This window comes from Neovison vison, chromosome 7 (genome assembly GCF_020171115.1).
Source record: "Neovison vison isolate M4711 chromosome 7, ASM_NN_V1, whole genome shotgun sequence".
NCBI classification, from domain to species: Eukaryota; Metazoa; Chordata; class Mammalia; order Carnivora; family Mustelidae; genus Neogale; species Neogale vison.
Genome location: NC_058097.1, coordinates 152313959 through 152331347, shown reverse-complemented (window position 1 = coordinate 152331347; position 17389 = coordinate 152313959). Strand labels below are relative to the sequence as shown.

General features: G+C 39.6%; 1 protein-coding gene across 1 annotated transcript; it reads left to right on the top strand.

Annotated features, from left to right (window-relative positions):
- Positions 1–3180: 3180 nt before the first annotated feature.
- LOC122914126 (olfactory receptor 52J3-like) lies at positions 3181–4119 on the top strand. Its single transcript, XM_044260763.1, has one exon. It carries the CDS (start codon positions 3181–3183, stop codon positions 4117–4119), a length of 939 nt encoding a protein of 312 aa, XP_044116698.1.
- Positions 4120–17389: the final 13270 nt, after the last annotated feature.

Below are 17389 nucleotides of genomic sequence, written 5' to 3'. Positions count from 1 at the left end.
GCAAGGTCTCCAGGACCTTGAGGGGCTAGCTATTGTTGGGAGAAAGGTTATTTATTACCAGTAATAAAAATCTTCTCATGAGACCCTTTAGATGTATATCAGTGGACCATATGCTTGGGAATGATTCTCGACACTATCTTGGAGGTTTAGAGATAAAGTTTCCTAAAGGAATTATTAAAGTAGACTTACAGGACCCTGGTTGGATCTGTTGGAGAGGTTGTCGGTCAGGCTAGGATTGTCCTTAGCAAAACCTCAAGGTGAGGGCAGTTGAGTCCCCAGAAGAGAGCCACTCTGTCTGTTTCAAGGGCTTTTCAGTAGATAAGGAATTTTAATGATTTTCTTCTGCCTCTGTTTCCCACATCAGCTAAACTTGAGGTGGGATGGCCTTAATTTTCTTGGCCTCCACACAGAGAGATCTAATTTGTATCAAATGTACCCAGTGAGAAAGACATTATTTTGATCCCCATTTTATAGTTAAGGAAACAGGCACAGAAATGATACATAAGTCATCCAAAATCAAGCAGCTAATGTGGCAGAGCCAGAACTTGAATCAGCACTCTGGTACCAGTATTGAAATTTTGGCACTAATCAATAGGACTTTTGAAATTTGTACAGGTGAAATCGTGGTTATGATAGGGAATTCATGTACAGAAAACAATGTGGAAAAAAGATCATGAATCTCTGCCCTTGGTGCTACTTGGGGAAACTCAAAGCAGCTTTATGAGAGGAGGTTGGAAAAAACTTAGTGAAAAGAAATAGTAAAATGAAAAAAAAAAAGGCTTCTATACTAGTTCAAATATTTGAATTTAAATTACCTAGTTCTATTAAATAAATAAATGAAAAAATGGACAAATAAGTAAGCCAGTTTCTTCTCTATGTAAGTCAGTAAGCCCTCGAATTGGACCACAGAGCCACATTCACACGGAGAGACAGTCTGTTTTCACATGTGTCAAGTATAGATGACAAAAACCATGTGCTTTATCCCTACTTTTCAACTTTTGCTTCCATATCCTTCAGTTTGCTTTTATATACCTTGGGATTTTTGGTCTGGGGAATAGAATCTGGAGGTCTGTGCGCAGTCTCCAAGGACTCAATCCCAGAGCTTCACATAAAGCTGGGATTAAAATGAAATGTTTTCTTAGGAATATCCCTTAGGTGCTAGGAGCCTAACATAAAGGCACTCCCCATGAAGTCCTCAGAGAGAGGTATAAGGGCCGCCCTGCTTGATGCTGTGTGAAAGTCTCAATTCCTGTGGAAGGAAAATGTGAACCAGTGGCTGATGTCTGGTGAACAGGTGTGGCGGGAAATGCAGAGATCCATCCATGGGCAGAGCAGCCTGAGAGTAGGACCAAGTGGCCAACTGCACCCGGCAGGAAAAAAACCAAAATTGTATCTTTAAATGGGGATGAGATTATCTTTAAATGGGGATGATATTATGTTTAAAGGTCTCTGGAAGATACAATGCCCTTAATATCATCCTGTCAGGTGCATTAGATTAAATTAATTTCCATGTCAGTAGGAAGGGATGAGGCCAGTGGAGAGCTGCTGTTGTGAGTGGGCTCCTAGTGTTGTTCTGTATTAAACAACAGGGAGTCTCCAACTTGACCTTGGGCATCACCCTTCTAGGCAATAGTTTCTTACTTGACCAGGTGTTTATGTTTTTACAGAGAAAGAAGAGTTTGTGCAGTTTGAAGAACTGTTCTTTCTTCATTGGACTGAACTCACAAATGATAGTTTATTTTTTTTTACCTTGATATGTTTTCTATATTGAAAAAGATAAAAACAATAAAGTGAAAGTATGACAAAGACAAAAATAAATATCTCTGCTTTTTAATAATTTTCTTTATTTATTGTGAGTGAGAGGGCATGTGTGAACAGGAGAGGGGCAGAGACAGAAGGAGAGAGAAACCTCAAGCAGACTCCATGCTGAGCGTGGAGCCCACTGCAGGACTCATTCTCTTGATGTTGAAGTCATGAACTGAGCTGAAATCAAAAGTCAGATGCTTAACAGAGCCACACAGGTGCTCCTATCTCTGCTTTATTTGCTGAACCATACATTCCAGGGCAAGTTCCTTTACCTCATTCTGAGTGGCTTTATGCATTCTGTAGTATTTTGAAGGCATTACTTAAGTGTCTTTCTCCATACCCTTCAGATCATCGCAGAACTAGATTCTTCTCTATTAAAACATGATTGTCCCAGAAAGGTGCAAAAAATATCTTTTCTAGTGCCAAAATCATTTGAGGCTTTTTACCCAACTCACCTCTCTTCCCAGGGTCTTGGACTGGTAAGGGAAGTATCCGAGTGTTGGCTCCGTAGCAGTGGTAAAGTGAACACTGATAAGATAACAGGTGCTCTGAGAGTACTGGGTATGCTGTGAGAGTGAACAGGTGTGACATGGCATTAGGCAACCCTCTTTTCCCCTTTCCCACCTGATACTTGGTGCAACCTGTGAATCATAAAATTTCCTGTTTCTATACCTGGCCAGGCATCCCAAGAGGTCGCCCTTATTATCTGATCTGGTGTGTATGAGAGGCTGCTAGGCCAGGGTCAGAGTTTTTACAGATCAGTCAGAAGAATTCACATTTTAATTGTGTGAGTACCTAGACTCCTGGATCTAGAATTTATTTTCATTATGAATTTTTAAAGGTATTATCTATCTATCTATCTATTTCTTTCTTTCTTTCTTTCTTTCTTTCTTTCTTTCAGTCTCTGTCTTTTTTTGCTTAAAGGCATTTTTGACTGCCTCTGTAGTAGATTAACTTTGACCTCATCTGTAGTCTTGGTGTTGCCAATGTTACTCATCAGAGTGATATTTCCCAGAGTGGAATCACATCCATTCTCCTTCAAAGTGAATGATAAGCTCTAATTATTAGAAATCTTCACTGAGCTTGCTGCAAGCCTCCATATTTGGAATTAGAACTCAATCCTCAGGCAGGGTGGAAACTCTGAATGTGACCTCGACCTGCCTTATCAAATGGCTGTGAGGTATCTCTTATATGTCCTTCATTGGCACACTTACTATGCATTAAGCTTGACATCAACTCTATCCTGAAACACTGAGCCAGCAAGTGACATGACATCCCCTTCAGACTTTGATCTCTCTTCTGATCTCTTCGTCTTGCTCTCTCTCATTTTTCCCCTAGAAGAGGAGAGTTTCACCTCCTTTGACCAGTGACAGCATGACATACCAGAACTGGAGTATTTTTCACCCAACCACATTCTTCCTCGTTGGAATCCCGGGTCTGGAAGGGGCCCATGCCTGGATCTCCCTGCCTTTTTGCTCAGTTTACCTTGTGGCTTTACTGGGCAATGCCACAATTCTGCTGGTCATCAAGATGGAGCAGAGCCTTCAGAGGGAGCCCATGTTCTACTTCCTGGCCCTCCTTTCAACTATCGATTTGGCCCTTTCCACAACCTCTGTGCCCCGCATGCTGGGTATCTTCTGGTTTGATGCTCATGAGATTAACTTTGGGGCTTGTGTGGCCCAGATGTTTTTGATCCATGCCCTCACTGGCATGGAGGCTGAGGTCTTGCTGGCCATGGCCTTTGACCGCTATGTGGCCATCTGTGCTCCACTCCACTATACAACCATCTTGACATCCCGGGTGTTGGTGGGTATCAGTGTGTTCATTGTGTTTCGTCCAGTTCTGTTTACACTTCCCATAGTCTATCTCATCTACCGCCTGCCCTTCTGTCAAGCTCGTGTAATACCTCATTCCTACTGTGAACACATGGGCGTCGCAAAACTGTCCTGTGGAAACATCCGTATCAATGCCATCTATGGGCTTTTCATGGTCTCTCTCTTTCTGCTGAACGTGGTCCTTATTGGCATCTCTTACATCTACATTCTGAGAGCTGTCTTTCGCCTCCCATCACAGGATGCTCGACTAAAAGCACTCAGCACATGTGGCTCTCACGTTGGGGTCATCTGTGTTTTCTATATCCCCTCAGTGTTCTCCTTCCTCACTCACCGATTTGGACACAACATACCACGCTACATTCACATTCTTGTTGCCAACCTCTATTTGGTTATCCCACCTTCACTCAACCCCATCATTTATGGTGTAAGGACCAAACAGATTCGAGAGCAAGTGCGCCATGTCTTTGCTAAAAAGTAGGTACTCTTGCCTTTGTTTACCAAGAATTTTGACCTAGCAGGGGAAATGTGGGCCCATTTGAGGTTTTTTTCTGTCTAAATTTAGTGCTGCCAAATTATATTCTGGAGCATTTGATCTTGTCCCATTGTTGATACTAGGATTTGAATAATCTTTAAAATATTTCAAGTTCAAGGACCAAATAATGCAGTTGTTGAAATTTAGCCTCTTTTTAGTTCTTTTTCAGCAGAATACAATATTTATAGGACTAACATATAGTAAGAAGTGGATGTCAATTTAGACTAATATCTATCTATATAATAGATGAAGAAAATTCCTTTCGACCATGTTTTTCCTAGACAGAAACTAGAAATATATTTTGGATTCAGATATTAATCTAATTTCATTTTTTCTGTGAAATATGAGTAAACTGTAATCAATTAATGTGCAATTTTTTTTTATTAATCCTTGCTTTTTCATCCTAGATAAGATGTGGGGTAGAATATATTATTTCTAGAATGACACTGTGAAGGCAAAGGAATCTCACAACTCAATTTTGTCCTACCTCTTGGAACTTGCACAGAAGTATGATTTCACAAACTACCTTTAGTTCTATCCCCTGCCAACTCACCTCTCTTCAATTTTCTCATAGTTAATGTTTTTTTACTTGTTCCTCCAGTGATGAATCTTATCGTGTACTATGTGAAAACCAGGCAAATTAGAGTAAAGAGTTCAAGCAAAATTATGACAGAAGCAGATATAATAGTCATATATTATAGAAAACATATCTTGGGAATGTCTTGGAGTTTAAAGGTGAGTTGAGGAAATCTAGTATTTGCCACAAAAAATTGTCAACGTATTTTTCTTGTTATTATTATCAGATTTATCTAATTCAAACTGGATACTAAACAAGGACATAAAACAAAAAAAAATGGGAAGTATGTTTTCTGAGGTCTCTATCCCAGTTTTAAAAAAAATGAAAATATCAAATGTCATCTCTCTATAAATTCCAATCAAGATGTGATATGGTAGCTCATCTTTCTACCAGAAATGTATTTTTAATCCTATTCAATCTATCTATACTAAATTCTTTTGATTCTAGACCCAAATTATATCATAATTCATCTCCTCACTATCTCCTTTTTAAGCCCCTTAATGTGTCACCAGCATGTCTGTAGCAAATCATTGCAGTAAACTCCATGGTCTCTAAATGGTTACTTTGGCTGCTCTCTAAATGGTTTTCTATGTAAGATGAAAGTTCTCTTTTTAAAAGAAAATTTGAATGAAGCACTATGTCTTTTAAATATGTACTCTAACTTCTTTGGGATACGAATTAAAACTCTAAGCACATACTAAAAATCTACACTTGTCCTTGGCCCTCTCTCTCTCTCCAATATTATCAGATAAACTACAGCTACAGTGGCATTCTGAAAATTTGTTGAATTTAAAAATATTTCTGTTTCTTTTAGGTTTTCACATCTGACCCTTATTCTTAGATGATCTTGTCCTCAATTTCTTTTAACTCTTTATTATTCATTTTTAAAATTTCATCATAGTTTCATAGTAGATTACCTGAGCTCTCACAAAGTATGACCTTCCTCTTAAAGAACATTTTATTGCTTATTTATTCTTTATTCTTCATTTTACTTATTATTATGATTTGCCATTACAGATGTATCTTATAGGTTTTTTATTTCTACTTTCTAAATAGAGTGTGCTGTTAGTGGGGGGAAAGACATATCTCTTTTCTTTATGTAGATGTATCTTACAGGTTTTTTATTTCTACTTTCTAAATAGAGTGTGCTGTTAGTGGGGGGAAAGACATATCTGTTTTCTTTATGTCTCTGTGCTTAATATCTAGGATAATTCTGGCACAGAATATGCCTCCAACAAATAACTGTTAACAAATGGATGTGGAAATGAGGCCATGTTTTATAAAGGGAGTTGTTTGTTGAAGAGTTCAGAAATACTCCATTCATATGGGATATAACTTTCTTAACTAGTTTATTTCAAAAGTAAGCATAGCACAGATGCTCACATATTTTGAAAGTAGGAAAAAATATGGGATGAAGGAGGAATTTTTTGTCTTGGGCTTGATGGGTGACTTATAGTCCACATTCTCCTCCTAATGTGACTTAAAAACCTTATGAATCACAGAAAATATTTCTTACATTTTCTTATCCCCACTCATCGACCAAAGTTCTCTCTACCAACCACACCAGTTGTAATCTCCTACACTTACATCCTCAGGTAAATAAAGCAACAACTTCCATCAATAACAAATGCTTAAGAATAATAACCAGCCTGTAAGGGGATAGCATCTCACAATTAATGAAAAACTTTCAGAAATAAGCATTGCATTTGAAATGCTAATATATACAAAATATACTTCTAGGCAATTTCAGACACACTTTCTATTGTGCTTCTCACAATAACTAATTAAATAACTAATTCTTCCTATTTTTTCCATTGAAGAGATTGAGGCACTCAGAGATTACTTTACTCAATTCCCACACATACAGGAAATCAAAGCTGGTAGTCATCTTATCTTTTATACCCCAGGATAGTACTATTTGGCTACATTTTAGCTTTCACATTCAGCATTGCATCTGTTTCCACAATTCTATCTCAGATCAGGGAGCTAAGTGCCTCTGTGCCTGAATAACATCACAGATGTAACCATGGGCACTGAGGGATATAACACACCAACACATGTTGACATCCTTTATTAATTGTTAGAAATGGAAGCTCATATTTTTCCAGTGTGAAGATAGGCAGTACAAAGTGAATGCTTTGAGTGTATGTTACTAGGAGGAGGGATAATAAAATGGACTTAAAGCCTATCAATTCTCATGGTTTATTGTACAGGCATGTCACACTCAGTACAATTTATATTTCAGGTTGTTTCTGACCTTCTTGATAAAATAAGACAAAAGCAAGATGAAGCTACAAAAATGTCAGTAAGAATGGGAGGACTTTATGGTCACCCTGATTATCCCCACATGTTCCTGGAAGAATGAAAGCCTAACTCTGGGCCTCCTAAAACAATGGTTCTCAACTGGGAAAAATTTGGCCACCAGAAGACATTTAGCAATATCCAGAAACATTTTTGGTTTTTGCAACCTGGGAGGTCTGTTATCATCTACTGGGTAAAGATTAGGGAGGATGCCAACCCATTTTACAGGATGCACTCTACAATGCACAGTAAAGCCCACTCTATAATCCTCCCCAAAATAACTATCCAGCCCAGATATCAGTGTCAGAGATTAGGAGCGGTGGTCTAAATGTAACTGTCAAACAAGAAATGGTTAACCCCATGGTTATGCAGATTGCTTGAGCTAGACTACACAGAACTTCAGCATAATCTGCTGTCAGGGCAGTCCCTCAGAAAGGCACTCAATGGAAGATGGAGAAAACTTCTTGAAAAGCAAAAGAATCCACTTTCAAGATGCTAAAACACTCTTCCTTTATAAGAAGAAACAGCAAAGACATATGGAATGCATATAAACTTGACCAGGGGATAATAGTTTAAAGATTTTTAAAATTATGATATTTTGTTGTTTTATTTTTCTATTGGATATTAGCCAATTATGAGAGATTTGGGGAAAACATTGCAAGGGATGATACACATATAAAATTAAAAGGACAAAAAGAGCCATTATTTCCTAGATGTTTTAAGTCTGAGAATCAGGGAAAAAGAATATTTCTTTATGATACTGGAGTTATGTGAGCAAATTAGTGTAATTTTCTCTTTTTCTTTTACTATTTTTTAAATTTATTTGACACAGAGAAAGAGAGAGAGATCACAAGTAGGAAGAGAAGCAGGCGGTTGGGGGAGAGGGGAAGCAGGCTCCTGAGCAGAGAACCCGATGAGGGGCTTGATCCCAGGACCCTGAGATCATGACCTGAGCTGAAGGCAGAGGCTTAACCCAGTGAGCCACACAGGCACCCCTAGTGTAATTTTCACCCCAAAATAGGTGAGTATTTGCTTGTGTAGCTTGAACATCTTAGTGTTATTAGGGCCCTTTAGCATATTTTCCTCTTAGATAACCTTGTAAATTAAAACCTCAAGTAAGTTGAGAATCTACACGTTCTAGACTTCAGTTCTGATGTGCAAAAGTGAGTGCCCAGTTGCATCAAATCAAAGACACACTGATTGTAAACAGCATTCCAATTACGGAGATCTTAAAATGTGAAGAATGTGCATCTTAGAATACATTAAATATAGTGTTATTTCTATATAAAAGTTGCTCCTGGTCATTTTATCTAAGAATATTTTCAAAATCAGGCAGGTTCTACAAATCTTAGATTCATCAATGGTAAAAAAAACTCAGAATAAATGCCTCCTTTTCTTATACATGTTTAGAAAATAATTGCTTTGCAGTGTTCTCTTTGTCTATCTTTTCCCCTCTCTCATGTAAGGGTCTGCCCCTCCCAGAGGAACTTGCTTGTGGACTCTGGATGTAGGGGCAGGGCAGGCTGGGTGTAGACATCCAATTGGTGGGGTGTGCGTATATCCTCTAGGATGAATTGAGATCCGGTCCCCTGTGTAGGAGCGGGGCTCAACCAACCCCATAAAGATTGGTGTGGGAGGCTGTCAAGCAAGCAGGAGAGCTGTGGCGGGAGCAGAAGGAAGAGTCTGAGGAGCGGAAGAGCTGTAACAGCTCTTCTAAGAGCTATAACCATTGCCCGCGGTCCCTCCGCTGGCAGTCTCCAGCCCCTTGCAGCCTCCGGTGGCCCCGAGTCGCCGCCTGCAGCCTCCAGCCACCTGCAGTTTCCCGCCGCCTGTGGTCCCACCTCCAGCGGCCCCCAGGCGCCACCTGCAGCCTCCAGCCGCCTGTGGCCCCACCTCCGGTGGCCCTGAGCCGCCTGCAGCTTCGAGCTGCCTGTGGTCCCTCCTCTGACTGTCCCGCATCCGGCCGCCCCAAGCTGCCTGCTGCCTCCAGCCCCCTGCAGCTTCGAGTGGCCTGTCTTCCCGCCTCCGTTGGCCCCCGGCTGCCGCCTGCAGCCTCCAGACGCCTGCGGCCCGCCTCCGGTGGTCCTGCCTCTGGCGGCCCACCTTCAGCAGCCCCAAGCTGCAGCCTCCCGCAGTTGTGCTGCCAGTGGGCCCTCGCCACCAGCGGTCCACTTTCAAGATGCTAAAACACTCTTCCTTTATAAGACCGCCACCAGCGGTTGGAGACACCAGCGGTCCAGTGGTCAGCGGTCCTGACACCTGCAGCCCCTGGATGCCAGCGGTCCGAGGCGCCAGTGGCCCTGAGATGCCAATGGCCCCTAGCCGTCAACAGCCTCGCTGCAAAATCCCTCCCCATCCTGAGCCATGAGCAACTTTGTCCGCAGCGGTGGCCTCCTCTGGGTGGCAGCCTTGTCAGAGTGGCATCGTGGGGAGCAGAGTCTGTGTCATCCGGGTTGTCCTCTTTTTCATCGTCGCTGTCATCGTTGCCTCTTCGCCATCGGGAGCGACCTTGTCTGGGAAGCGGTCTTGTCCAGAATGGCCTCTTCTTGGGAGCAGCCTTGTCTGGGGAGCAACCTCATCCAGCAGCGGCCTCGTCCTGGGAGTGGCCTTGTCCGGAGTGGCCTCTTCTTGGGAGCGGCTCCGATCAGGGAGCGGCCTCATCTGTGGAGCAGCCTCATCTAGAGGAGCCTCATCTAGAGCAGTCTTGTCGGGATCATCATCATCGCCTTTTCATAAGAGATAGCCCTGACCGGTCAGTTTGATTCTTGATGCTTGGCACGAAATAAAGTTTTGCTTGACCTTCGCTTTGTATCAGTCTCGTTCCTTTGATCACGGACCCTAACATCTCACAGGCATTCTGTTTCTATTTCTGCATTATCATTCATCAACCACTTTTTTTTTCCCCTAAGATTCTTCAGTTTCAGTTGAAGATGTTCTAGATTTTGCTTTTGCCATTTCAAGCTGTTTGATAAGTTGTTGATCAAAGAAACAGTCCAAGATTCTCATTATAACTGCATATTAGAGTGCTCAGTGAAGACACACACTTAATTATGTGCCATTATTTAATTCAAAAACCATTTGTTAAATACCTACTTTGTTGCACTTTACTACATGATTATGTAAAGATGATTAATGTGATGAGAAAATATTCTATAACACATTTTAATTCATTAATTATAATCGACTTTGTGAATTTAATTCTAGTATAAACACTGTTGGTTTTCTTTTTTGTAATGTGACTCCCTTAAGTTTGGTTGCTAAGGCAACCACTTCAAAGGGACAATCCACTTCGAAGATAAATGTATTGACAGCCACTGAACTAGATAAATGCCAGGCTCTCCACTCCACCCCAGCCCTCACATCTACCCACAAGGCTCCTTTGTTTTAGAGATCTTGATTGATTTCCATAAGTGAACACTTGGGCCATTTATTTTTTCTATACCTTCAATGTACATTCTGGCTTTTATGTTTTATTATCACATATAAAGAGTGAACACATAAAACCCTGAGTCCCAACAAGAGCAGAACCCCAATCCTATGTCATGTGCTGGCAAATGAGCCAAGAAAAAAAGTTTGTAAATAGCTATTGAATCTCATTATGACCTCCAAGCTCTTAATCATATTCTATTTTCTCTAACTGTGTCTGCATTATGAGCTCAGGCCTAGATCCATGTCCCCTGAGTCAACCAACACCTTAGAAGATTTTCCATGAGGTGTGTGGTGTTATTCTCCAAACAGCTCTTGCTTATAGCCATCCCCAAGGACTCTCTTGGCTTCATAAGATATTGTCTACAAAGCACAAGAGGGAGTCTATAAATTCTTTCCTGATTCTAATCTCTTCCTTCCCATTGACTTTGGGGTGGAGTGTTACATTGTTTTTAAAAAAGGTCAGAAGGAGGTAAGATATAAATCTACTCTTTCAGAATATTTGACATCATTTCATTCCACTCTCTTTTTCTTTGGATCCTGAAAAGAAGGGCTAGATCTTAAAACAAAAGCAAAACAGGGAGCACTTGGGTAGCTCAGTCAGTTAAGTTTCTGACTCTTGGTTTCACCTTAGGTCATGATCTCAGAGGTGTGAGATCCATACACAGTAGAGAGCTTGGAATAACTCTCCCTTCCACTCTGCTCCTACCCCTGCTTTCTCTTTCTTCCTCAAATAAGTACATACATACATACATACATACTTTTAAAAAGGGCAAATCAAAAGATTTGCTCATGGAAATTGAGACTCTTTCAGAATTACCAAAGAGAGATAGAATGTACATGCTGATGGGAGTGTGTCCTGGGAAATTTCAGAAATACCCAGTCTGAATGAGATGTGTGAGAAGGGTCTATAGCTCAAATATCGCATGATTCTTTTTCTTTATGTCCCAGTGGCAGATAGATACAGGACTCTGGACAAATTATTTTACCTCTCTAAGATTTGGTTTTTATCTGTAAAATGGATAAAATTATAGGATAACAACACAAATGAGAAAAAACTACCTAAACCATGTAGCAGGGTGTTATATTACTACATAAAAGATTTAAATAATAAATATATGATAAAATAATTACATGTATGGATGCTTGCCAAATACATTAAAATTAAATCTCAATAATACCTAGTTCTATAAAAATAGTCTTCAAGACAATGGTGAAACCAAGGCCAGAATACAAATGGTCAGTCTATAAGTCTATCATCATAATTTTGGTCAAATCTAAGAGTCAGAAAAGCAAGTAAGTTCTATGGCTCGGATAAGGAGTTTCAAAATGTGGGCAAACTCCTAAAATGGTGAATATCATGTATTTATTTGCAACTGTGGTCTTTCTCTTGTGTCCTAAACACTCATTATTAATAAGATAAGTGTCCCAAAGGAAAACAATCCTTGGATAATACTGTGGGTGTTCACCCATTTGGAGGTTGGGAAGAAGAGGAAAATCCAGAAAAATGCAGCTAGTATGATACTGAAACACAATGAGATTATACTTTAATAAAAGCCAAGTTTCTCTCATATTCTCAACATTCTTAGAAAACTCTGAGAGTCAACTCTGACAGGTAATTAAAAATGAGGGAGATTGTACTTAACTAATGAATCATTGAACACTACACCAAAAATGAATTATGTACTATGCAGTGGCTAACTGAGCATATTAAAAAAGTAATACTCAAAAAACTATACAAAAGTTATAGCATGAGTTAATAAATTAATGAATGTTTTTGAATTTTTTTTTGAATTTAAAAAATGAGGGAGATTGTGTGGATGATTCCCTGGACAGTCAATAATGACTGATCATTAAGAAAATGGGGGGCAAAACTCAATAAAGTTAATGACTTTGGAAAAGACAGACACTCCTTTGGACAAACAGCCAAGGAATTGTGTTTCCATATGTTAACAAGCACAAATATTTGTTAGTAAGGAACACCAAACAAGGAATCTAAAGGAAAACAAAAGATCAAAATTTACATATATATTGTTTCACAAAATATATGAAGTTTAGTCTAAAAAGACACAGCTAATGGAAGAAAGCATTACTGTCTTCAACTTTGGGGAATTACATTCAATTAAATAAATAATTATGAAGTTGCAACTATGCTTCACTAGTAAAAATGCTAGGCTCTGGACATGCAGCCATGAACAATGTACACATGAGTCCCTACCCTTATATTCCAGAGTAGGAGAAGACAGACATCAATTAAGAACTAATGGGGGAGTTCATCTTTGTGTACGGTGTAAGAGAATGGTCAAGTTTCATTCTTCTACATATAGCTGCCCAGTTTTCCCAGCACCATTTATTAAAGAGACTATCTTTTTTCCACTGTATATTTTTTTCCTGTTTTGTCGAAAATTATTTGACCATAGAGTTGAGGGTCCATATCTGGACTCTCTACTCTGTTCCACTGGTCTATGCGTCTGTTTTTATGCCAGTACCATGCTGTCTTGTGATCACAGCTTTGTAGTAAAGCTTGTAATCAGGTACTGTGATGCTGCCAGCTTTATTTTTGTTTTTCAACCTTTCCTTAGTGATTCGGGGTCTCTTCTGATTCCATACAAATTTTAGGATTATTTGCTCCAGCTCTTTGAAAAATACCCGTGAAATTTTAATCAGAATGTCATTAAAAGTATAGATTGCTCTAGGCAGTATAGACATTTTAACAATGTTTATTCTTCCGATCCAAGAGCATGGAATCTTACACTGTACACAAATATAAACTCAAAATGGATAAAAGACCTCAACATGAGACAGGAATCCATCAGAATCCTAGAGGAGAACATAGGCAGTAACCTCTTCGATATCAACCACAGCAACTTCTTTCAAGATATGTCTCCAAAGGCAAAGGAAACAAAAGCGAAAATAAACTTTTGGGGCTTCATCAAGATCAAAAGCTTCTGCAAAGCAAAGGAAACAGTCAACAAAACAAAGAGGCAACCCACAGAATGGGAGAAGATATTTGCAATGACAGAGACAAAAGGTTGATATCCAAGATCTATAAAGAACTCCTCAAACTCAACACACACAAAAGAGACAATCATATTAAAACATGGGCAGGAAATGTTTAGAGCAGCAATGGCCACGGTCGCCAAACTGTGGAAAGAACTAAGATGCCCTTCAATGGACGAATGGATAAGGAAGATGTGGTCTATATACACTATGGAGTATTATGCCTCCATCAGAAAGGATGAATACCCAACTTTTGTAGCAACATGGATGGTACTCAAAGAGATTATACTGAGTGAAATAAGTTAAGCAGAGAGAGTCAATTATCATATGGTTTCACTTATCTGTGGAGCATAACAAATAGCATGGAGGGCATGGGGAGAGAGAGAGGAGAAGGGAGCTAGGGGAAATTGGAAAGGGAAGTGAACCATGAGAGACTATGGACTCTGAAAAACAATCTGAGGGTTTTGAAGGGGCTGGGGTGGGAGGTTTGGGGAACCAGGTGGTGGGTATTAGGGAGAGCACGGATTGCATGGAGCACTGGGTGTGGTACAAAAAACAATGAATAATGTTACTGTGAAAAGAAAAAAAAAAAAGAACTAATGGCGGGAAATAATAAGTTATTTTGTGAAAATGGAATTAGATTCTGTACCTGCAGAGGAAAAAAAATTTGAATTACGTATAACGCTTTGTGATAAAATGAAAAATATTGGACAGATTCCAAACTGGTTGGGTGCTGCTTCCTGTCAGCGCATGGGAGAAGAATGAGGCACAAACAAGTCAGCTACAAGAGAAAGCAAGCAGGGACAACAGTAAAAAAGACTTTTATTAGACAGAAACGGTAATCAACAGAAGAGTTGAAGAAGGCCAAACATTAGTCATATGCCTTGTAGATAAACAAGAAGGAAGGCAAAATATGTCTGAACAAGCAGTATAAAGTTTATAGTTGAACAAGCACATTCAAAGACTTGTCTAGTCACAGTCACTCTCGGGTGGGGGGGTGGGGAGAAAACGGCAAAATGAAGCAGGTGACTAGGCAGCGATCTGCCCTGAGTGGGCCCGGCATCCCCCGCTGCTCAGCTTCAAGGCTGTATATACCATCCTCCCCCGCAGAGGCCTGTTGCCAGTATGTCTTTTTCTTAAGGCTGTATCTAAACGTGCTTGGTAACCAGTAAAATTTTCCATGGGTTGTATTTTAAGTAATACATTGTTCTGAGGGACAGTTGCAGTTGGGAAACAAAAACAGGAAGTGTAAATTGGGCCTACTGTTGGCAAATTAGAATCACACTCACTCTACTAATTATTTTAATAATTGTGTTTACTGAGAATCAATTAAATTTAGCTATTCTGCCCAGGTGTTCCCTCCAATGTTAAAATCAATTCTGTAAGAACTCTTGATATACATGTTGGTAGTTAAAATGGGTTGATTAACTATTTTAAAGTATTAAACTGGTATTTGTAGTACAAATTTCTGAATTAGGACCCAAACCACACATGTATGGAGCATAAATACAGGGAATGGCCAATAGTAATTAAGAAACTAATAGTTCATGCCTGAAGGTCAAGGTGGGCCTTTCCTCTCCCCAAACTCAAACCAAATTACATTAGCAGATGGCTCTAAAACATGCCTGATGGGACCAGGGCCTGAATAAAAAGAAGAGGGAAGAGATTCCCTTCTTAGACTATAAGGAAATCATTTTTATGGGAGGTTAATTTTTCCTAGGTTGCATGGTCACATGGTTAGAAAGTGTAGGAAGTAGCAGAGATTAGGTTGGAACCAGCTTTATCTTTTATCTGAATGTGAATTAAAACACTCTCGCTCTTGAAATACTGCACACCAAGTTTAGCTAGATCTTTCTTACCTGGTTTCAGAAAATGAAATCTAGAACTAGAAGCATCCCAACTCCTTGAAGTTATCCCTTGCCCACATACAGGGTTGAAGTTTCTTAGTCTCCCACAGCCTCCATCCTCAGCTAAGCATCTTGAGAATTCATCAGGGAATTCTCAGCCTCAGCAGAGGTCCACAAGGGAGAAGCTACTTGGGCTCCTCAAAAAGATCCTGTATTTTAAGCAGAGAACTTTCTTGTAGCTGTGCGAGCACTCATGCTGTGTTCTGATTATTCTCTCCAGTTGTTGGTAGTGCCTGTGTATATTGGAGGAAGAATCTGAAGATGGTCACCAACACAGATGCTGATAATCTTGAATACCTTTGTGTGAAGTTATTTGAGGAGTAAGTCAGAGGAAGTCAGACTGTCCCTGAAGTCGCTGCTCAACCCATATCTCCTCTTTTCTGCCATAGACATTAGAATGACATTCCTGTAACCCCAATAAACTGGAGTTGAAGGGACGCTCAAGGATGTATGATAGAGTCTCCTGGAGTAATAAACCAACACTTCTCTGATCTGTTAATCTGGAGGTGAGTGCCTTGGAGAAGAAAATGTAGTCACTGCATTAAAAACTATAGTTTAATCCTTACTGCATCTCATCTCTTTTTTCTAACCATTCGCTTATGTATTTATTCAGTAGGCTTTATTAGATCCCAAATCTGTATTAGGGTTGCAAGTCTAGTCAGTCTTACAGCAATTCCATCTCTTTGGTGGTAGGTATGGCTTATTTTGATCTTTCTTTTTCCCTCTCCCAAATCTGGCAAGCTTGCCTCATAAGCCCCCCCTCCAAAAAAATATAATATGCAAGTAATATATTTGGAAGGCAAGGTAATAGCAGAGTGAGAGAGATGCAACTAAGAAGCAGAATGATCCTTCCCCGTCTGGAGATAGAGGAGTGAAAACAGATCACCTCTAAATGTTGCTTCTCTTTCACAAACTTTGAAATGGCTCCCTGTAAGATGGATGGAAACAAGCTTCACTGTGAGTCTGGTGGCTGAAAAGCTACACATATCTTTAAACTCTTGTTTGCATTTCCCCTTAATTGATGGAAAATTTCCCCTTCTTTCTTATCATTCCTTTTTAAAAGTTCTGTTGGCCATTTCCTGTCTTGATTTCGGATCAAGACTGCATTGTTGCCTGTGCTGTCCAAGCCTATTCTGCAAATGCTGTGATAGTCCCTTTTCCTTCACAGCTCCTCGCCCCCCACCCCCCACCCCGTCTCCACCTCTCTCCTTCATTCTTTTTCCCTTTTCTAATTCTGGAATCACAACATAAGAGGGGTTTTATTATTCTATAAATTATTGCATTATTATTTTATTCTTACTTGTTTTGATTAACACATGAATGGCAAAAGCTGGCTACAGACTTTTCTTCGGTCTTTTTCCTCACTCTTCCATGTCCCTTTACAAAAGAAGTCTTTTGAAAGAGTACCCTGAACTCCCCATCTCTCCTCCTTAAAATATCCTGGTATCTTCACTCATCCTCTAAGATTTTCTCTTAGAAGAAAACTACAAACAATATACACTTTTTAGTTATTCCTCCCCACCCATTGATAATTTCAGCCCTTATAATCTTTCTCCAATCTATCAACATATTCTCTAACAATTAATGATAACCTCACCATTCTAAGTGCAATGCCTTTTTAGAAATTTTCATCCTTCTTTATCTTTTTTTAATAGGCATAGTGGTGACATTACTTTGGTGATAAAATACACTATTGTTTTCATTTTGTTTCCCTGATTGTCCATTCTTTGTCTCTTTCAGCTATTTTAAGCTTTTTTATGCATATGATAAACATTATACTAGTCACACTGTATTAATATACATATACCCCATTATAGTATGGCTTGCAATAAATGTAATTGAATAAAAGTTCTGAAGGCAGAAGTTAAATAGAGCCCAGTTCAGGTATTATAAAGACAGACCTATAACTGTGTGTCATATTGATCCAAACCCCAAATGCACAGCTTACTCTGAGAGCCTTAAGATTTAGTTTCCTCATTATAAGCTAAAATTAGAGGCTTTCCTG

Bases quoted from the DNA above. Each gene is read 5' to 3' on its own strand.
- LOC122914126 (XM_044260763.1), top strand. From the start codon at position 3,181: ATGACATACCAGAACTGGAGTATTTTTCACCCAACCACATTCTTCCTC.